Genomic DNA, 22,911 nt, shown 5'->3' on the forward strand with positions numbered 1-22,911 from the left:
GGTGGGTGGGGGTTTGTTATCCTGTCAGCTGTGTTCTATACCTGCTCAGACCTGTTCTGTATGGGCAAATCTCTCTCTCTGCCAGGGGTCCTCTGATCCTTGATTGGATCTAGGGGGTCCCACGAGGCCCCTAGTACTTCACAGACAGGATTTGAGGGCTGCGCTACTGTAATTACCTACAATTCCCGCTGGTCGGCATCCGCGTGGGCCATTGTTTATTTGCAGAGAGTCTGAGAGGGTAGAGAGGAGGAGGAAGAGGGGGTGACAATAGCATAGAACAACACCACCTAAAACCAGCCCCTCTCTGTCAGTATTGTTTCAGTGTTCAAGTGGGTTCGAACCAGAGCTACAGCTAGCTCTATATACGAATGACTCTTTGCTCTACCCTATCATCTTAAAATACAATTCTAACCGCTGTTGGCACACCAACTAAATTGTATCGGGTGTTTTCAGAAAGCATCGTGCTCTGTGTCTTATGATCCAGAGCTGTAAAACAGACCCTGTCCAGAAAAGAGACAAAGCTGGGACACAGGTGTTGCAAAGGTAGAGGGGAGGAGAGGGAGTGAGGGAGAGGGGGAGTAGAGGAGAAGAGGTCGCCGGTCTCTCGCTGTCAGACTGCATTAGTCAATCAATCTGTCATCTCAAAAGTCCCTGAAGTGATTCTAAATCTCTGAGGGGAATGTCTGCTTGACGTGGTCTAGGGGAAAATGAAAGATGATGTGTTCTCACTCAGTCAGCCCCTTAAAAAGGTTGCCACTTTATTTTGTATATATCTGCTTCGTTAATCTATCCGTCTGTCGCCGGGTAAAATACTGTACTTGAATGTCAACATAGAAAGACATATAAAACGCAGGTGAAGGGCGATGCATATCTAGACAATATCTAGACAATAAACAGCGCTCTCGGAAAGTATTCAGACCCATTCCATTTTTCAACATTTTGTTACGTTACAGCCTTATTCTAAAATATATTAAATAAATAAAAATTCTCACCAATCTACACACAATACCCCATAATGACAAAGCAAAAACATGTTTTTAGAAATGTTTGCAAATGTATTAGAAATAAAAAACAGAAATACCTTATTCACATAAGTATTCAGACTCTTTGCTATGAGACTTGAAATTGAGCTCGGGTGCATCCTGTTTCCATTGATCATCCTTGATGTTTCTACAACTTGATTGGAGTCCACCTGTGGTAAATTAAATTGATTGGACATGATTTGGAAAGGCACACTCCTGTCTATATAAGATCCCACAGTTGACAGTGCATGTCAGAGCAAAAACCAAGCCGTGAGGTCGAAAGAATTGTCCGTAGAGCTCCGAGACCGGATTGTGTCGAGGCACAGATCTGGGGAAGGGTACCAAAAAATTTCTGCAGCATTGAAGGTCCCCAAGAACACAGTGGCCTCCGCCATTCTTAAATGGAAGAAGTTTGGAACCACCAAAACTCTTCCTTAAGCTGGCCACCCGGCCAAACTGAGCAATCGGGGGAGAAGGGCCTTGGTCAGTGAGGTGACCAAGAACCCGATGGTCACTCTGACAGAGCTCCAGAGTTCCTCTGTAGAGATGGGAGAACCTTCCAGAAGGACAAGCATCTCGGCAGCACTCCACCAATCAGGCCTTTATGGTAGAGTGGCCAGACGGAAGCCACTCCTCAGTAAAAGGCACATGACAGCCCACCTGGAGTTTGCCACCTACAGGACACTCAGACCATGAGAAACAAGATTATCTGGTCTGATGAAACCAAGATTGAACTCTTTGGCCTGAATGCCAAGCGTCACGTCTGGAGGAAACCTGGCACAATCCCTACGGTGAAGCATCGTGGTGCTAGCATCATGTTCTGGGGATGTTTTTCAGCAGCAGGGACTGGGAGACCAGTCAGGTTCGAGGGAAATATGAACGGAGCAAAGTACAGAGAGATACTTGATGAAAACCTGCTCCAGAGCGCTCAGGACCTCAGACTGGGGTGAAGGTTCACCTTCCAACAGGACAACGACCCAAAGCACACAGCCAAGACAAGGCAGGGGTGGCTTCAGGACAACTCTCTGAATGTCCTTGAGTGGCCCAGCCAGATCCCGGACTTGGTCACCTCCCTTACCAAGGCCCTTCTCCCCTATTTGACCTAGATAGTTTGGGTGTAGACCTTACCGTGAAATGCTTACTTACAAGCCCTTAACGAATAATGCAGTTTTAAGAAAAATAAGAGTTAAGAAATGATTTACTAAATAAACTTAAGTAGAAAATATAATAAAATGTAACACAATAAAATAACAATAACGTGGCTATATACAGGGGGTACTGGTACCGAGTCAATGTGTGGGGGTACAGGTTAGTACATGTTACATACATGTTAATACATGTTACATACAGGTTAATACATGTTACATACAGGTTAGTACATGTTACATACAGGTTAGTACATGTTACATACAGGGTAGTACATGTTACATACAGGTTAGTACATGTTACATACAAGTTAGTATGTGTTACATACATGTTAGTACATGTTACATACAGGTTAGTACATGTTACATACATGTTAGTACATGTTACATACAGGTTAGTACATGTTACATACAGGTTAGTACATGTTACATACATGTTAGTACATGTTACATACAGGTTAGTACATGTTACATACATGTTAGTACATGTTACATACATGTTAGGGCATGTTACATACAGGTTAGTACATGTTGCATACATGTTAGTACATGTTACATACAGGTTAGTACAGGTTAGTACATGTTACATACAATTTAGTACATGCTACATTCAGGTTAGTACATGTTACATACATGTTAGTACATGCTACATTCAGGTTAGTACATGTTACATACAGGTTAGTACATGTAGGTTGGCTACGTGTGCCTTTACATTTGTTTTATGTAAAGTCGTTCTATCATTGGGTTATTGTCTATTAATGTTCTGCCTTACGTCATGTTTCATGTTTTGTGTGGACCCCAGGAAGAGTATCTGCTGCTTTGCAACAGCTAATTGGGATTCTAATAAAATACCAAATACCAAAAAAATAAAAATAAAGATTGAACATCTCTGGAGAGACCTAAAAATAGCTGTGCAGCAACGCTCCCCATCCGACCTGACAGAGCTTGAGAGGATCTGCAGAGAAGAATGGGAGAAACTCCCCAAATACAGGTGTGTCAAGCTTGTAGCGTCATACCCAAGAAGACTCAAGGCTGTAATCGCTGCCAAAGGTGCTTCAACAAAATTCGGAGTAAATGGTCTGAATACTTATGTAAATGTGATATTTCAGTATTTATTTTTTATACATTTGCAAGAAAAACATCTAAAAACCTGTTTTCGCTTTGTCGGGTATTGTGTGTAGATTGATGAGAGACATACATTATTTTATTTTTTTGAGTAAGGCTGTAATGTAACCACATGCCCTGTATAGACAATATCTAGACAATATCTACCTCTCAAAACATGAACATAACACAGTACAGCTGTAGAGGTTATTCCTGAAGAGCGCTGTGCGGCGATAATGGGCTGCTGTATATGGATATTGAAGAGCGCTGTGCGGCAATTCTGTTCTGCAATCTGAAAGGTTTTTTTCTGTACTTAAATCTATATTGTTGAATGCTCAAGGCCGCAAAACCAAAGGCAGAATCAAGTGCTTGCTTTTGACTGTCTCTGCTTTCATACCCGTGTGTGTTGTGACTCCTGTGTCCCCCCACCCCTTCTCTCTCCTCTCCTCCCATCTCATCAAAAACACTACTCCAGTGCTGTAAAAGGAAGGGGATGCATAGAGTTGTCCATTATGTTAATAACAGCTCCCAGCTTCTCTACACTGAGGGTGGATGGGTGTATGTGTGATTAAGTGTGTGGAGCTCGCAGTGTAAGTGTGTGTGTGTGTGTGTGTGTGTGTGTGGATGGATGGATGGATGGTGCGTGTACGCACTGCCTATTGACTTGTTGACTTGTAGTGCATGTAGCTCGTATTGACTTGCAATGCTTTGCTTGGGACAGGGCTTCCTTGTAGATTGTTATTCTTTTTAGATTTTAGTTTCTCACCCTCTCTCCTCCTCTCCCTCTCTCCTCTCCTCTCCCTCTCTCCTCCTCTCAGCTGGAGATGGACAGAGTGTCCAGATGGACTCCATTAAGTCAGGCTTCGTGGGTTCCCAGGTGGAGCTGCGTTGTATCTTCGTTAACTCCAACCCCCCGGTCAAGATCTCTCAGGTCACATGGCAGAAGTTCCTGAACGGCACCAAACAGAACGTGGCCATCGCCAACCCCTCGCTGGGGGTGTCCGTGCTCCCGCCCTTCAAGGAGAGGGTAACCTTCAAGCAGCCGGCGGTCCGTCACCGCACCCCGTCTCTGGAGGATACCACCATCATCTTCTCCAACCTGAGGCTATCTGATGAGGCCGCATACATTTGCGAGTACACCACCTTCCCTGCTGGGAACCGAGAGAACATGGTCAACCTCACTGTGTTTGGTAAGGACTAGTTAACACAATATCAATCTCATTGTCTTTGGTAAGGACTAGTTAACACAATATCAACCTCATTGTCTTTGGTAAGGACTAGTTAACACAATATCAATCTCATTGTCTTTGGTAAGGACTAGTTAACACTATATAAACCTCATTGTCTTTGGTAAGGACTAGTTAACACAATATCAATCTCATTGTCTTTGGTAAGGACTAGTTAACACAATATCAACCTCACTGTCTTTGGTAAGGACTAGTTAAAAAAATATCAACCTCATTGTCTTTCATAAGGACTAGTTAACACAATATCAACATCATTGTCTTCGGTAAGGACTAGTTAACACAACATACACCTCATTGTATTTGGTAAGGACTAGTTAACACTATATCAACCTCATTGTCTTTGGTAAGGACTAGTTAACACAATATCAATCTCATTGTCTTTGGTAAGGACTAGTTAACACTATATCAACCTCATTGTCTTTTGTAAGGACTAGTTAACACTATATCAACCTCATTGTCTTCGGTAAGGACTAGTTAACACAATATTAACCTCATTGTCTTTGGTAAGGACTAGTTAACACAATATTAACCACATTGTATTTGGTAAGGACAAACATCACCATATTTGGTAAGGACTAGTTAACACAATATGAACCTCATTGTCTTCTATAAGGACTAGTTAACACAATATGAACCTCATTGTCTTCTATAAGGACTAGTTAACACAATATTAACCTCATTGTCTTTGGTAAGGACTAGTTAACACAATATAAACCTAATTGTCTTTGGTAAGGACTAGTTAACACAATATGAATCTCATTGTCTTTGGTAAGGACAAACATCACATTATTTGGTAATAACTAGTTAACACAATATTAACCTCATTGTCTTTGGTAAGGACTATTTAACACAATATACACCTCATTGTCTTTGGTAAGGACTAGTTAACACAATATGAACCTCATTGTCTTCTATAAGGACTAGTTAACACAATATTAACCTCATTGTCTTCTGTAAGGACTAGTTAACATGATATACACCTCATTGTCTTTGGTAAGGACTAGTTAACACAATATAAACATAATTGTCTTTGGTAAGGACTAGTTAACACTATATCAACCTCATTGTCTTTGGTAAGGACTAGTTAACACAATATTAACCACATTGTATTTGGTAAGGACAAACATCACATTATTTGGTAAGAACTAGTTAACACAATATGAACCTCATTGTCTTCTATAAGGACTAGTTAACACAATATTAACCTCATTGTCTTTGGTAAGGACTAGTTAACACAATATAAACCTAATTGTCTTTGGTAAGGACAAACATCACATTATTTGGTAAGGACTAGGTAACACAATATTAACTTAAATGCCTGTGGTAAGGACTAGTTAACACAACATTAACCTCATTGTCTTCTGTAAGGACTAGTTAACATGATATACACCTCATTGTCTTTGGTAAGGACTAGTTAACACAATATAAACATAATTGTCTTTGGTAAGGACTAGTTAACACTATATCAACCTCATTGTCTTTGGTAAGGACTAGTTAACACAATATTAACCACATTGTATTTGGTAAGGACAAACATCACATTATTTGGTAAGAACTAGTTAACACAATATGAACATCATTGTCTTCTATAAGGACTAGTTAACACAATATTAACCTCATTGTCTTTGGTAAGGACTAGTTAACACAATATAAACCTAATTGTCTTTGGTAAGGACAAACATCACATTATTTGGTAAGGACTAGGTAACACAATATTAACTTAATTGCCTGTGGTAAGGACTAGTTAACACAACATTAACCTCATTGTCTTCTGTAAGGACTAGTTAACATGATATACACCTCATTGTCTTTGGTAAGGACTAGTTAACACAATATAAACATAATTGTCTTTGGTAAGGACTAGTTAACACAACATTAACCTCATTGTCTTCTGTAAGGACTAGTTAACATGATATACACCTCATTGTCTTTGGTAAGGACTAGTTAACACTATATCAACCTCATTGTCTTTGGTAAGGACTAGTTAACACTATATCAACCTCATTGTCTTTGGTAAGGACAAACATCACATTATTTGGTAAGAACTATTTAACACACTATCAACCTCATTGTCTTTGGTAAGAACTAGTTAACACAATATGAACCTCATTGTCTTTTGTAAGGACTAGTTAACACAATATAAACATCATTGTCTTTGGTAAGGACTAGTTAACACTATATCAACCACATTGTCTTTGGTAAGGACAAACATCACATTATTTGGTAAGAACTAGTTAACACAATATGAACCTCATTGTCTTTGGTAAGGACTAGTTAACACAATACCAATCCCATTGTCTTTAGTAAGGACTAGTTAACACAATATGAACCTCATTGTTTTTGTTAAGGACTAGTTAACACTATATCAACCTCATTGTATTTTGTAAGAACTAGTTAACACAATATGAACCTCATTGTCTTTGGTAAGGACAAGTTAACACAATATGAACCTCATTGTCTTTGGTAAGGACAAGTTAACACAATATGAACCTCATTGTTTTTGTTAAGGACTAGTTAACACTATATCAACCTCATTGTATTTTGTAAGAACTAGTTAACACAATATGAACCTCATTGTCTTTGGTAAGGACAAGTTAACACAATATGAACCTCATTGTCTTTGGTAAGGACTAGTTAACACAATATAAACATAATTGTCTTTGGTAAGGACTAGTTAACACAACATTAACCTCATTGTCTTCTGTAAGGACTAGTTAACATGATATACACCTCATTGTCTTTGGTAAGGACTAGTTAACACAATATAAACATAATTGTCTTTGGTAAGGACTAGTTAACACTATATCAACCTCATTGTCTTTGGTAAGGACTAGTTAACACTATATCAACCTCATTGTCTTTGGTAAGGACAAACATCACATTATTTGGTAAGAACTATTTAACACACTATCAACCTCATTGTCTTTGGTAAGAACTAGTTAACACAATATGAACCTCATTGTCTTTGGTAAGGACTAGTTAACACAATATAAACATCATTGTCTTTGGTAAGGACTAGTTAACACTATATCAACCACATTGTCTTTGGTAAGGACAAACATCACATTATTTGGTAAGAACTAGTTAACACAATATGAACCTCATTGTCTTTGGTAAGGACTAGTTAACACAATACCAATCCCATTGTCTTTAGTAAGGACTAGTTAACACAATATGAACCTCATTGTTTTTGTTAAGGACTAGTTAACACTATATCAACCTCATTGTATTTTGTAAGAACTAGTTAACACAATATGAACCTCATTGTCTTTGGTAAGGACAAGTTAACACAATATGAACCTCATTGTCTTTGGTAAGGACAAGTTAACACAATATGAACCTCATTGTTTTTGTTAAGGACTAGTTAACACTATATCAACCTCATTGTATTTTGTAAGAACTAGTTAACACAATATGAACCTCATTGTCTTTGGTAAGGACAAGTTAACACAATATGAACCTCATTGTCTTTGGTAAGGACTAGTTAACACAATATGAACCTCATTGTCTTTGGTAAGGACTAGTTAACACAATATCAACCTCATTGTCTTTGGTAAGGACAAACATCACATTATTTGGTAAGAACTAGTTAACACAATATCAACCCCATTGTCTTTGGTAAGAACTAGTTAACACAATATAAACCTCATTGTCTTTGGTAAGGAATTGCTTGTCACAACACAATATCACACTAATGGACATTTTATTCATAACTAAATGTTACAGCAATGTGAGATAATGGAGAGGTGACAAAAGAAAGACCCTTTACTGACAAAAATAAGGACACTCAACTTTGGATGGTGAAGTGTGTATTCATGAGGTCACTATAACCTTGAAAACATGTCAGGCCACTCAGCCAGGCTGTGTTTCTGTGAAGGTGTTGGAGATGTGATATATTATATTCATATAGATTAACCCAAGAAGGAACACTCAGTCAAAAAGCACACAGCCATATTGCTTTCATGCAACCAGAGAACGTAGAAATAAATAAATATACAAGCAGCTGAAAGAGAAATCAATAAAGCCATTTGGTTGATGTTGTGATTCTGCCCCACAATGCCTTTCTGATGATGTAGTAATACGGAAAGAAAAAGCCATATCTCAGACTGGCCAATAAAAAGAAAAGATTAAGATGGGCAGTCTGAGATATGGCTTTTTCTTTCCAACTCTGCCTAGAAGGTCAGCATCCCGGAGTCGCCTCTTCACTGTTGACGTTGAGACTGGTGTTTTGTGGGTTCTATTTAATGAAGCTGCCAGTTGAGGACCTGTGAGGTGCCTGTTTCTCAAATTAGACACTCTAATGTATTTGTCCTCTTGCTCAGTTGTGCACCGGGGCCTCCCACTCCTTTTTCTATTCTGGTTAGAGCCAGTTTGCGCTGTTCTGTGAAGGGATTAGTACACAGCGTTGTACGAGATCTTCAGTTTCTTGGCAAGTTCTCGCATGAAATAGCCTTCATTTCTCAGAACAAGAATAGACTGACGAGTTTCAAAAGAAAGTTATTTTTTTCTGGCCATTTTGAGCCTGTAATCGAACCCACAATTGCTGATGCTCCAGATACTCAACTAGTCTCAAGAAGGCCAGTTTTATTTGTTCTTTAATCAGCACAACAGTTTTCAGCTGTGCTAACATAATTGCAAAAGGGTTTTCTAATGATCAATCAGCCTTTTAAAATGATAAACTTGGATTAGCAAATACAACGTGCCATTGGAACACAGGACTGATGGTTGCTGATAATGGGCCTCTGTACACCAATGTAGATATTCCATAAAAAATCTGCCGTTTCCAGCTAAAATAGCCATTTACAACATTAATAATGTCTACACTGTATATCTGATCAATTTGATGTTATTTTAATGGACAAAAAAATTGCTTTTCTTTCGAAAACAAGGACATTTCTAAGTGACCCCAAACTTTGGAATGGTAGTGTATATAAATGTGTTATATTTCCTTCTAGACTTTTATTAAAAACCTATTCCACCCTTTAATCACTTTCCTTATGTGTTGTTTGTTTATATGATCTTATAGTACGAAATATGTTTACATTTTGCAATGATTTTTTGCTTTTTTCAATTGCTTCTTCTTGGTGTCAAAATGACCCCTGCTGATAATCCTTATTAGTAGCTTGAGGGTCAATCACCTTCATTGTTTGTTTGTTTGTTTGTTTACATTTAGTCTTTCTCTTCCTTCCAGCGCGACCTCTGACCCGAATGACCTTGACTACGCCCACCATCGTGGCCCGCCCCCAGAAGCGTAAGATGACCGTGGCGACCTGCCTCTCGGCCAATGGGAAGCCTCAGAGTGTGATCAAATGGGACACGCGGCTTAAGGGCGAGGCCACATTCCAGGAGACGCAGAACAGCAACGGCACGGTGACCGTCCGCAGTAACTATGTGGTCGTGCCGAGCAGGGAGACACACAAACAGAAACTCACCTGCATCGTAACCTACCGCAACGAGAGGATTACCGACAGTGTCGTGCTCAACGTGCAGTGTGAGTTATCACCGTTATTTTCATGTCAATCAATCATTCAATCAATCAATCAAACTTTATTGTCCCAGAGGGATATTTGGTTTGTAAGCAGCAGGGGTAACATAATCCAAGAGTTAACACACTAGCCACAAAACACAGAACATCTTGACCTTTATTTAACCTTTATTTAACCATGTAGTCCCATTGAGGTTAGAAGACCTCTTTATTTAACCATGTAGTCCCATTCAGGTCAGAAGACCACTTTATTTAACCATGTAGTCCCATTGAGGTTAGAAGACCTCTTTATTTAACCATGTAGTCCCATTGAGATCAGAAGACCTCTTTATTTAACCATGTAGTCCCATTGAGGTTAGAAGACCTCTTTATTTAACCATGTAGTCCCATTGAGGTTAGAAGACCTCTTTATTTAACCATGTAGTCCCATTGAGGTTAGAAGACCTCTTTATTTAACCATGTAGTCCCATTGAGATCAGAAGACCTCTTTATTTAACCATGTAGTCCCATTCAGGTTAGAAGACTTCTTTATTTAACCATGTAGTCCCATTGAGGTTAGAAGACCTCTTTATTTAACCATGTAGTCCCATTGAGATCAGAAGACCTCTTTATTTAACCATGTAGTCCCATTGAGGTTAGAATACCTCTTTATTTAACCATGTAGTCCCATTGAGATCAGAAGACCTCTTTATTTAACCATGTAGTCCCATTGAGATCAGAAGACCTCTTTATTTAACCATGTAGTCCCATTGAGGTTAGAAGACCTCTTTATTTAACCATGTAGTCCCATTGAGGTTAGAAGACCTCTTTATTTAACCATGTAGTCCCATTGAGGTTAGAAGACATCTTTATTTAACCATGTAGTCCCATTGAGATCAGAAGACCTCTTTATTTAACCATGTAGTCCCATTGAGGTTAGAAGACCTCTTTATTTAACCATGTAGTCCCATTGAGGTTAGAATACCTCTTTATTTAACCATGTAGTCCCATTGAGATCAGAAGACCTCTTTAGTTATCCATGTAGTCCCATTGAGGTTAGAAGACCTCTTTATTTAACCATGTAGTCCCATTGAGGTTAGAAGACCTCTTTATTTAACCATGTAGTCCCATTGAGGTTAGAAGACCTCTTTATTTAACCATGTAGTCCCATTGAGATCAGAAGACCTCTTTATTTAACCATGTAGTCCCATTGAGGTTAGAAGACCTCTTTATTTAACCATGTAGTCCCATTGAGGTTAGAAGACCTCTTTATTTAACCATGTAGTCCCATTCAGGTCAGAAGACCTCTTTATTTAACTATGTAGTCCCATTGAGATCAGAAGACCTCTTTATTTAACCATGTAGTCCCATTGAGGTTAGAATACCTCTTTATTTAACCATGTAGTCCCATTGAGGTTAGAAGACCTCTTTATTTAACCATGTAGTCCCATTGAGGTTAGAATACCTCTTTATTTAACCATGTAGTCCCATTGAGGTTAGAAGACCTCTTTATTTAACCATGTAGTCCCATTGAGATCAGAAGACCTCTTTATTTAACCATGTAGTCCCATTGAGATCAGAAGACCTCTTTATTTAACCATGTAGTCCCATTCAGGTCAGAAGACCTCTTTATTTAACCATGTAGTCCCATTGAGATCAGAAGACCTCTTTATTTAACCATGGAGTCCCATTGAGATCAGAATACCTCTTTATTTAACCATGTAGTCCCATTGAGATCAGAATACCTCTTTATTTAACCATGTAGTCCCATTGAGGTTAGAATACCTCTTTATTTAACCATGTAGTCCCATTGAGGTTAGAATACCTCTTTATTTAACCATGTAGTCCCATTGAGGTTAGAAGACCTCTTTATTTAACCATGTAGTCCCATTGAGGTTAGAAGACCTCTTTATTTAACCATGTAGTCCCATTGAGGTTAGAATACCTCTTTATTTAACCATGTAGTCCCATTGTGGTTAGAAGACCTCTTTATTTAACCATGTAGTCCCATTGAGATCAGAAGACCTCTTTATTTAACCATGTAGTCCCATTGAGGTTAGAATACCTCTTTATTTAACCATGTAGTCCCATTGAGGTTAGAATACCTCTTTATTTAACCATGTAGTCCCATTGAGATCAGAAGACCTCTTTATTTAACCATGTAGTCCCATTGAGATCAGAAGACGTCTTTATTTAACCATGTAGTCCCATTGAGGTTAGAAGACCTCTTTATTTAACCATGTAGTCCCATTCAGGTTAGAAGACCTCTTTATTTAACCATGTAGTCCCATTGAGATCAGAAGACCTCTTTATTTAACCATGTAGTCCCATTGAGGTTAGAAGACCTCTTTATTTAACCATGTAGTCCCATTGAGATCAGAAGACCTCTTTATTTAACCATGTAGTCCCATTGAGGTTAGAAGACCTCTTTATTTAACCATGTAGTACCATTGAGGTTAGAAGACCTCTTTATTTAACTATGTAGTCCCATTGAGATCAGAAGACCTCTTTATTTAACCATGTAGTCCCATTCAGGTTAGAAGACCTCGTTATTTAACCATGTAGTCCCATTGAGATCAGAAGACCTCTTTATTTAACCATGTAGTCCCATTGAGGTTAGAAGACCTCTTTATTTAACCATGTAGTCCCATTGAGATCAGAAGACCTCTTTATTTAACCATGTAGTCCCATTGAGGTTAGAAGACCTCTTTATTTAACCATGTAGTACCATTGAGGTTAGAAGACCTCTTTATTTAACTATGTAGTCCCATTGAGATCAGAAGACCTCTTTATTTAACCATGTAGTCCCATTGAGGTTAGAAGACCTCGTTATTTAACCATGTAGTCCCATTGAGATCAGAAGACCTCTTTATTTAACCATGTAGTCCCATTGAGGTTAGAAGACCTCTTTATTTAACCATGTAGTCCCATTGAGATCAGAAGACCTCTTTATTTAACCATGTAGTCCCATTGAGGTTAGAAGACCTCTTTATTTAACCATGTAGTACCATTGAGGTTAGAAGACCTCTTTATTTAACTATGTAGTCCCATTGAGATCAGAAGACCTCTTTATTTAACCATGTAGTCCCATTGAGGTTAGAATACCTCTTTATTTAACCATGTAGTCCCATTGAGGTTAGAATACCTCTTTATTTAACCATGTAGTCCCATTGAGATCAGAAGACCTCTTTATTTAACCATGTAGTCCCATTGAGATCAGAAGACCTCTTTATTTAACCATGTAGTCCCATTGAGGTTAGAAGACCTCTTTATTTAACCATGTAGTCCCATTCAGGTCAGAAGACCTCTTTATTTAACCATGTAGTCCCATTGAGATCAGAAGACCTCTTTATTTAACCATGTAGTCCCATTGAGATCAGAATACCTCTTTATTTAACCATGTAGTCCCATTGAGATCAGAATACCTCTTTATTTAACCATGTAGTCCCATTGAGGTTAGAATACCTCTTTATTTAACCATGTAGTCCCATTGAGGTTAGAATACCTCTTTATTTAACCATGTAGTCCCATTGAGGTTAGAAGACCTCTTTATTTAACCATGTAGTCCCATTGAGGTTAGAAGACCTCTTTATTTAACCATGTAGTCCCATTGAGGTTAGAATACCTCTTTATTTAACCATGTAGTCCCATTGAGGTTAGAAGACCTCTTTATTTAACTATGTAGTCCCATTGAGATCAGAAGACCTCTTTATTTAACCATGTAGTCCCATTGAGGTTAGAATACCTCTTTATTTAACCATGTAGTCCCATTGAGGTTAGAATACCTCTTTATTTAACCATGTAGTCCCATTGAGATCAGAATACCTCTTTATTTAACCATGTAGTCCCATTGAGATCAGAAGACCTCTTTATTTAACCATGTAGTCCCATTGAGGTTAGAAGACCTCTTTATTTAACCATGTAGTCCCATTCAGGTTAGAAGACCTCGTTATTTAACCATGTAGTCCCATTGAGATCAGAAGACCTCTTTATTTAACCATGTAGTCCCATTGAGGTTAGAAGACCTCTTTATTTAACCATGTAGTCCCATTGAGATCAGAAGACCTCTTTATTTAACCATGTAGTCCCATTGAGGTTAGAAGACCTCTTTATTTAACCATGTAGTCCCATTGAGGTTAGAATACCTCTTTATTTAACCATGTAGTCCCATTGAGATCAGAAGACCTCTTTATTTAACTATGTAGTCCCATTGAGATCAGAATACCTCTTTATTTAACCATGTAGTCCCATTGAGGTTAGAAGACCTCTTTATTTAACCATGTAGTCCCATTCAGGTTAGAAGACCTCGTTATTTAACCATGTAGTCCCATTGAGATCAGAAGACCTCTTTATTTAACCATGTAGTCCCATTGAGGTTAGAAGACCTCTTTATTTAACCATGTAGTCCCATTGAGATCAGAAGACCTCTTTATTTAACCATGTAGTCCCATTGAGGTTAGAAGACCTCTTTATTTAACCATGTAGTACCATTGAGGTTAGAAGACCTCTTTATTTAACTATGTAGTCCCATTGAGATCAGAAGACCTCTTTATTTAACCATGTAGTCCCATTGAGGTTAGAATACCTCTTTATTTAACCATGTAGTCCCATTGAGGTTAGAATACCTCTTTATTTAACCATGTAGTCCCATTGAGATCAGAAGACCTCTTTATTTAACCATGTAGTCCCATTGAGATCAGAAGACCTCTTTATTTAACCATGTAGTCCCATTGAGGTTAGAAGACCTCTTTATTTAACCATGTAGTACCATTGAGGTTAGAAGACCTCTTTATTTAACTATGTAGTCCCATTGAGATCAGAAGACCTCTTTATTTAACCATGTAGTCCCATTGAGGTTAGAATACCTCTTTATTTAACCATGTAGTCCCATTGAGGTTAGAATACCTCTTTATTTAACCATGTAGTCCCATTGAGATCAGAAGACCTCTTTATTTAACCATGTAGTCCCATTGAGATCAGAAGACCTCTTTATTTAACCATGTAGTCCCATTGAGGTTAGAAGACCTCTTTATTTAACCATGTAGTCCCATTCAGGTCAGAAGACCTCTTTATTTAACCATGTAGTCCCATTGAGGTTAGAAGACCTCTTTATTTAACCATGTAGTCCCATTGAGATCAGAAGACCTCTTTATTTAACCATGTAGTCCCATTGAGGTTAGAAGACCTCTTTATTTAACCATGTAGTCCCATTGAGGTTAGAAGACCTCTTTATTTAACCATGTAGTCCCATTGAGATCAGAAGACCTCTTTATTTAACCATGTAGTCCCATTGAGATCAGAAGACCTCTTTATTTAACCATGTAGTCCCATTGAGGTTAGAAGACCTCTTTATTTAACCATGTAGTACCATTGAGGTTAGAAGACCTCTTTATTTAACCATGTAGTACCATTGAGGTTAGAAGACCTCTTTATTTAACCATGTAGTCCCATTGAGGTTAGAAGACCTCTTTATTTAACCATGTAGTACCATTGAGGTTAGAAGACCTCTTTATTTAACCATGTAGTCCCATTGAGGTTAGAAGACCTCTTTATTTAACCATGTAGTCCCATTGAGGTTAGAAGACCTCGTTATTTAACTATGTAGTCCCATTCAGGTCAGAAGACCACTTTCCCAAGGGAGAGCTGATCTTAAATGCACTTTACACAAGGTCACTCACAACACATCAGCACACTTCACTAAGAGAAACACATTGTAAATAGCTTCTATCAGAGTCCAAAATGTGTACGCTTATGCCAAAGACAGTACAGCATGACGATAGGCTAAAACCACTTCTCCAATAGAAACCCCCGATCACGCATGAATTAATGGGTCATCTGAAACGGCACCCAGAGCTGGTCTGGTCAAAAGTAGTGCACTAAATAGGGAATAGGGTCTCATTTGGGACGTATAGCATTTAGCTACTATTTGTACCGTTCACTGTTCTGTTCTGTTCTGTTCTGTTCTGTTCTGTTCTGCAGTTTGGTATAGTAGCATAGTGAAATAGGACATCCTGTCATTCACTGTTGTCTTGTCTTAACACAGTCAGTGTTTTCCATCAGCGCCGACCGTCGGCTAATCAGCCGGCTACAGAGTACTTTTCATTTAAAAGTTTCAATCCGCTAGTCGGTCGAGCCCTCTCCTGCTAGAATGAACGATATGCATCTTCTATCAATCTATTGATAGGACAGGTGCCTGTCAGTCACAAAGCAGGTGATTACAGGGAAACGCAATCTGCTGTCTGTCCCGCCTCCTGGTACAATTTGTGTGCGATGTGGTTGGTTGCAGTCACATTTTTTAACAAGGAGGAGGGAGAGAGAGCATGATATTCGTGAATTTGCACATCCCATGTAATATAGTTGGTAACAATGAGTCAATCCACGACTTAGCCGAATTATCGTTTCCTGGCACATTAATTTATTGTGTGTGCCGTTAGCGATGATGCTAATGAAAACCGTATTCTGATAGATGGAACAGGTTTCCCAAAAACCTTCTAAATTAAATGTTAACTACAAAGTAGCCTATGCCTACCTGATAGAATGATATGATTATTATTTTCATCAATCCAGTGGGTATTTGTTTTCCAAACTCTACCATCACATGTGCGCTACAAAAACACGCTAAACAACAGCCTCTTTCTAGGTGTGCATTAAAGGGTAACTTCACCCAACAATCTAAATTAATCAGAATTTTCAAAAGTCAGGATGTGGTTAAAGCCTTTTTGTGGACTTAGAACATCCAATGTTTAGTTAAAAAAGAGAAACCTAAATAAAATGGGAAAAACTAAAAGGAGAAACGGAATGTTGGAAAGAACAAAACAGAATGTTGGAAAGAACAAAACGGAATGTTGGAAAGAACAAAACGGAATGTTGGAAAGAACAAAACAGAATGTTGGAAAGAACAAAACGGAATGTTGGAAAGAACAAAACGGAATGTTGGAAAGAACAAAACGGAATGTTGGAAAGAACAAAACAGAATGTTGGAAAGAACAAAACTGAATGTTGGAAAGAACAAAACGGAATGTTGGAAAGAACAAAACGGAATGTTGGAAAGAACAAAACGGAATGTTGGAAAGAACAAAACGGAATGTTGGAAAGAACAAAATGGAATCAGGCAAAAAATAACAATATTTTATAGGGCCCTAACTAATAATATTTTTGAATTAATTTATGCTATGTAAAATCAGAAAGAAATAATACATAAGACTGATAACTATTTTTTTATTTTATTTATTTACATTTGTTTTTTATAATGTGGGCTATTTACTTTTGGGTCAAGTTGGCTGGATGTCCTTTGGGTGGTGGACCTTTCTTGATGCACACGGGAAACTGTTGAGCATAAAAAACCCAGCAGCGTTGCAGATCTTGACACAAACCGGTGCGCCTGGCACCTACTACCATACCCAGTTCAAAGGCACTTCAATATTTTGTCTTGCCCATTCACCCTCTCAATGGCACACATACACAATCCATGTCTCAATTGTCTAAAGGCTTAAAAATCCTTCTTTAGCCTGTCTCCTCTCCTTTATTTAAACTGATAGAAATTGATTTAATAAGTGACATCAATAAGGGATCATAGCTTCACCTGGATAGTCTATGTCATGAAAAGAGCAGGTGGTAATGTTTTGTACACTCAGTGTATATATATACACTGCTCAAAAAAAGAAAGGGAACACTTAAACAACACAATGTAACTCCAAGTCAATCACACTTCTGTGAAATCAAACTGTCCACTTAGGAAGCAACACTGATTGACAATAAATGGCACATGCTGTTGTGCAAATGGAATAGACAACAGGTGGAAATTATAGGCAATTAGCAAGACACCCCCAATAAAGGACTGGTTTTGCAGGTGGTGACCACAGACCACTTCTCAGTTCCTATGCTTCCTGGCTGATGTTTTGGTCACTTTTGAATGCTGGCGGTGCTTTCACTCTAGTGGTAGCATGAGACGGAGTCTACAACCCACACAAGTGGCTCAGGTAGTGCAGCTTATCCAGGATGACACATCAATGCGAGCTGTGGCAAGAAGGTTTGCTGTGTGTGAGCATGGATGCGCTACCAGGAGACAGGCCAGTACATCAGGAGACGTGGAGGAGGCCGTAGGAGGGCAACAACCCAGCAGCAGGACTACTACCTCCGCCTTTGTGCAAGGAGGAGCAGGAGGAGCACTGCCAGAGCCCTGCAAGATGACCTCCAGCAGGCCACAAATGTGCATGTGTCTGCTCAAACGGTCAGAAACAGACTCCATGAGCATGGTATGAGGGCCCGACGTCCACAGGTGTGGGTTGTGCTTACAGCCCAACACCGTGCAGGACGTTTGGCGTTTGCCAGAGAACACCAAGATTGGCAAATTTGCCACTGGCGCCCTGTGCTCTTCACAGATGAAAGCAGGTTCACACTGAGCACATGTGACAGAGTCTGGAGACATTTTACATTTACATTTTTAGTCATTTAGCAGACACTCTTATCCAGAGCGACTTACATGAGCAATTAGGGTTAAGTGCCTTGCTCAAGGGCACATCGGCATATTTTTCACCTAGTCGGCTCGGGGATTAGAACCAGCGACCTTTCGGTTACTGGCACAACGCTCTTAACCACTAAGCTACCTGCCGCCCTAGGAGACGCCGTGGAGAACGTTCTGCTGCCTGCAACATCCTCCAGCATGACCGGTTTGGCGGTGGGTCAGTCATGGTGTGGGGTGGCATTTCTTTGGGGGGCCGCACAGCCCTCCATGTGCTCGCCAGAGGTAGCCTGACTGCCATTAGGTACCGAGATGAGATCCTCAGACCCCTTGTGAGACCATATGCTGGTGCGGTTGGCCCTGGGTTCCTCCTAATGCAAGACAATGCTAGACCTCATGTGGCTGGAGTGTGTCAGCAGTTCCTGCAAGAGGAAGGCATTGATGCTATGGACTGGCCCGCCCGTTCCCCAGACCTGAATCCAATTGAGCACATCTGGTACATCATGTCTCGCTCCATCCACCAACGCCACGTTGCACCACAGACTGTCCAGGAGTTGGCGGATGTTTTAGTCCAGGTCTGGGAGGAGATCCCTCAGGAGAACATCCGCCACCTCATCAGGAGCATGCCCAGGCGTTGTAGGGAGGTCATACAGGCACGTGGAGGCCACACACACTACTGAGCCTCATTTTGACTTGTTTTAAGGACATTACATCAAAGTTGGATCAGCCTGTAGTGTGGTTTTCCACTTTAATTTTGAGGGTGACTCCAAATCCAGACCTCCATGGGTTGATACATTTGATTTCCATTGATAATTTTTGTGTGATTTTGTTGTCTGCACATTCAACTATGTAAAGAAAAAAGTATTTAATAAGATTATTTCATTCATTCAGATCTAGGATATATTGGTATGCCATCTATATATATATATGCCATCTAGAAGACGTTTTGATCCAAAGTGATACATACATTTTACATATGGGTTTTTGCTGTGTATTTCGGATGGAATCAAGGCATTAGAATAGAGCTACTAAAGTAAAAAAAAAAAAATTTAACCCTTGTGGGGCAAGCCCACCCGGACCCCCGTCGGGGGTGCCTGGCTAGCTACTTTATCTATATGATTGGCTACTCTATGTACTTGCGGACAACACTGAATACACTCTGTCTACATTGTGAATGGGCTGCTGAAATCATGTTAACGCTGTACCATTCAGGTCGACCCTATAGGACCAATCAGACAATACTGATCTGACACCATCTCTCCCCCTGACAGATGAACCAGAGGTGAAGATCGAGGGCTTCGATGGTAACTGGTACCTGAACCGTCAGGACGTCAGCCTCACCTGCAACGCTGACGCTAACCCCCCTGTCACCGTCTACCAGTGGAAACTGTAAGTGTAAAACCCTCCTTCACAGGGCCAAAGCTTATTTATACTTTCTATTTACATGTTCAAGTTGTCTACCTCGACTAGCCGGTGCCCCCTGTATATATCCTCCGTACTGTTATTACACATTGACTCTGTACCGGTACCCCCTGTATATAGCCTCCCTACTGTTATTTTATTGTACTGCTGCACTTTAATTATTAGCTATTTTAATTTTTTACTTATCTATTTTTTACATTTACATTTAAGTCATTTTAGCAGACGCTCTTATCCAGAGCGACTTACAAATTGGTGCATTCAACTTAGGACAACCACATCTTGATTACAGTAAGTACACTTCTTCAAACAAGCAGCTGTGAGCAAAGTCAGTGCAATCAGGGACAACTACATCTCGATCACAATAAGTACATTTCTTTAAACATGTCAGTGCTAGCAGGTGAAATACAGTGGGGAAAAAAAGTATTTAGTCAGCCACCAATTGTGCAAGTTCTCCCACTTAAAAAGATGAGAGAGGCCTGTAATTTTCATCATAGGTACACGTCAACTATGACAGACAAATTGAGAAAAAATAATCCAGAAAATCACATTGTAGGATTTTTAATGAATTTATTTGCAAATTATGGTGGAAAATAAGTATTTGGTCACCTACAAACAAGCAAGATTTCTGGCTCTCACAGACCTGTAAATTCTTCTTTAAGAGGCTCCTCTGTCCTCCACTCGTTACCTGTATTAATGGCACCTGTTTGAACTTGTTATCAGTATAAAAGACACCTGTCCACAACCTCAAACAGTCACACTCCAAACTCCACTATGGCCAAGACCAAAGAGCTGTCAAAGGACACCAGAAACAAAATTGTAGACCTGCACCAGGCTGGGAAGACTGAATCTGCAATAGGTAAGCAGCTTGGTTTGAAGAAATCAACTGTGGGAGCAATTATTAGGAAATGGAAGACATACAAGACCACTGATAATCTCCCTCGATCTGGGGCTCCACGCAAGATCTCACCCTGTGGGGTCAAAATGATCACAAGAACGGTGAGCAAAAATCCCAGAACCACACAGGGGGGACTTAGTGAATGACCTACAGAGAGCTGGGACCAAAGTAACAAAGCCTACCATCAGTAACACACTACGCCGCCAGGGACTCAAATCCTGCAGTGCCAGACGTGTCCCCCTGCTTAAGCCAGTACATGTCCAGGCCCGTCTGAAGTTTGCTAGAGTGCATTTGGATGATCCAGAAGAGGATTGGGAGAATGTCATATGGTCAGATGAAACCAAAATATAACTTTTTGGTAAAAACTCAACTCGTCGTGTTTGGAGGACAAAGAATGCTGAGTTGCATCCAAAGAACACCATACCTACTGTGAAGCATGGGGGTGGAAACATCATGCTTTGGGGCTGTTTTTTCTGCAAAGGGACCAGGACGACTGATCCGTGTAAAGGAAAGAATGAATGGGGCCATGTATCGTGAGATTTTGAGTGAAAACCTCCTTCCATCAGCAAGGGCATTGAAGATGAAACGTGGCTGGGTCTTTCAGCATGGCAATGATCCCAAACACACCGCCCGGGCAACGAAGCGAGTGGCTTCGTAAGAAGCATTTCAAGGTCCTGGAGTGGCCTAGCCAGTCTCCAGATCTCAACCCCATAGAAAATCTTTGGAGGGAGTTGAAAGTCTGTGTTGCCCAGCGACAGCTCCAAAACATCACTGCTCTAGAGGAGATCTGCATGGAGGAATGGGCCAAAATACCAGCAACAGTGTGTGAAAACCTTGTGAAGACTTACAGAAAACGTTTGACCTGTGTCATTGCCAACAAAGGGTATATAACAAAGTATTGAGAAACTTTTGTTATTGACCAAATACTTATTTTCCACCATAATTTGCAACTAAATTCATTAAAAATCCTACAATGTGAATTTCTGGATTTTCTTTTCTCATTTTGTCTGTCATAGTTGACGTGTACCTATGATGAGAATTACAGGCCTCTCTCATCTTCTTAAGTGGGAGAACTTGCACAATTGGTGGCTGACTAAATACTTTTTTCTCCCACTGTATGTCAGGTGTTAGTTTAGACAAAAGACAGTGGTAGTAAAGGTGGGGGTAGAAGGATTACTTTATCCTATCCCAGGTATTCCTTAAAGAGGTAGGGTTTCAAGTGTCTCTGGAAGGTGGTCAGTGACTCTGCTGTCCTGGCGTCGTGGGGGAGCTTGTTCCACCATTTGGGTGCCAGAGTAGCGAATAGCTTTGACTGGGCTGAGCGGGAACTGTGCTTCTGTAGAGGTAGAGGAGCTAGCAGGCCAGAGGTGGATGAACGTAGTGCCCTCGTTTGGGTGTAGGGACTGATCAGAGCCTGAAGGTAAGGAGGTGCCGTTCCCCTCACAGCTCCGTAGGCAAGCACCATGGTTTTGTAGTAGATGCGAGCCTCAACTGGAAGCCAGTGGAGTGTGCGGAGGAGCGGGGTGACGTGAGAGAACTTGGGAAGGTCGAACACCAGACGGGCTGCAGCGTTCTGGATAAGTTGCAGGGGTTTAACTTTTACTTAACTTTTTTTTATTTTCTTTAAACTGCATTGTTGGTTAAGGGCTGTAATGTCTACACCTGTTGTATACGGCACATGTGGCAAATACAATTTCATTTGATTTGTTTGAAAGCTTCTCCACAATCAACAGCACGAAGGCTCAAACAGCAGTGTAGTAGTGCACTATTTAGGGAATAGGGTTCCATTCTCTGGTCTAAAGTAGTGCACTATTTAGGGAATAGGGTACTATTCTCTGATCTAAAGTAGTGCACTATATACGGAATAGGGTGCCATTCTCTGATCTAAAGTAGTGCACTATGTAGGGAATAGGGTACCATTCTCTGATCTAAAGTAGTGCACTATATACGGAATAGGGTGCCATTCTCTGGTCAAAAGTAGTGCACTATTTAGTGAATAGGGTGCTATTTGGGGCACATCCTTAGTTACTATTAGTGCCTCCATTCTCTGCTCTGTTCTGCTCTGTTCTGCTCTGTTCTGCTCTGCTCTGCTCTGCTCTGCTCTGTTCTGTTCTGCTCTGCTCTGTTCTGCTCTGTTCTGTTCTGGTCTGC

At 40.1% G+C, this 22,911-nt stretch overlaps 1 protein-coding gene across 1 annotated transcript in view; it reads left to right on the plus strand.

Moving 5' to 3' along the window:
• Positions 1-4,089: 4,089 nt before the first annotated feature.
• LOC123481038 (nectin-1-like) overlaps positions 4,090-22,911 on the plus strand; it is a gene marked incomplete at its 5' end in the record, with an annotated part of 35,452 nt that continues 16,630 nt past the window's right edge. The window contains 3 exon segments of the mRNA XM_045220206.1: positions 4,090-4,461; positions 9,710-10,009; positions 19,715-19,832. Coding sequence (XP_045076141.1) covers positions 4,090-4,461; positions 9,710-10,009; positions 19,715-19,832 — 790 coding nt within the window.

The sequence above is a fragment of the Coregonus clupeaformis genome, unplaced genomic scaffold (assembly GCF_020615455.1).
Source record: "Coregonus clupeaformis isolate EN_2021a unplaced genomic scaffold, ASM2061545v1 scaf3342, whole genome shotgun sequence".
In the NCBI taxonomy this organism is placed as follows: domain Eukaryota; kingdom Metazoa; phylum Chordata; class Actinopteri; order Salmoniformes; family Salmonidae; genus Coregonus; species Coregonus clupeaformis.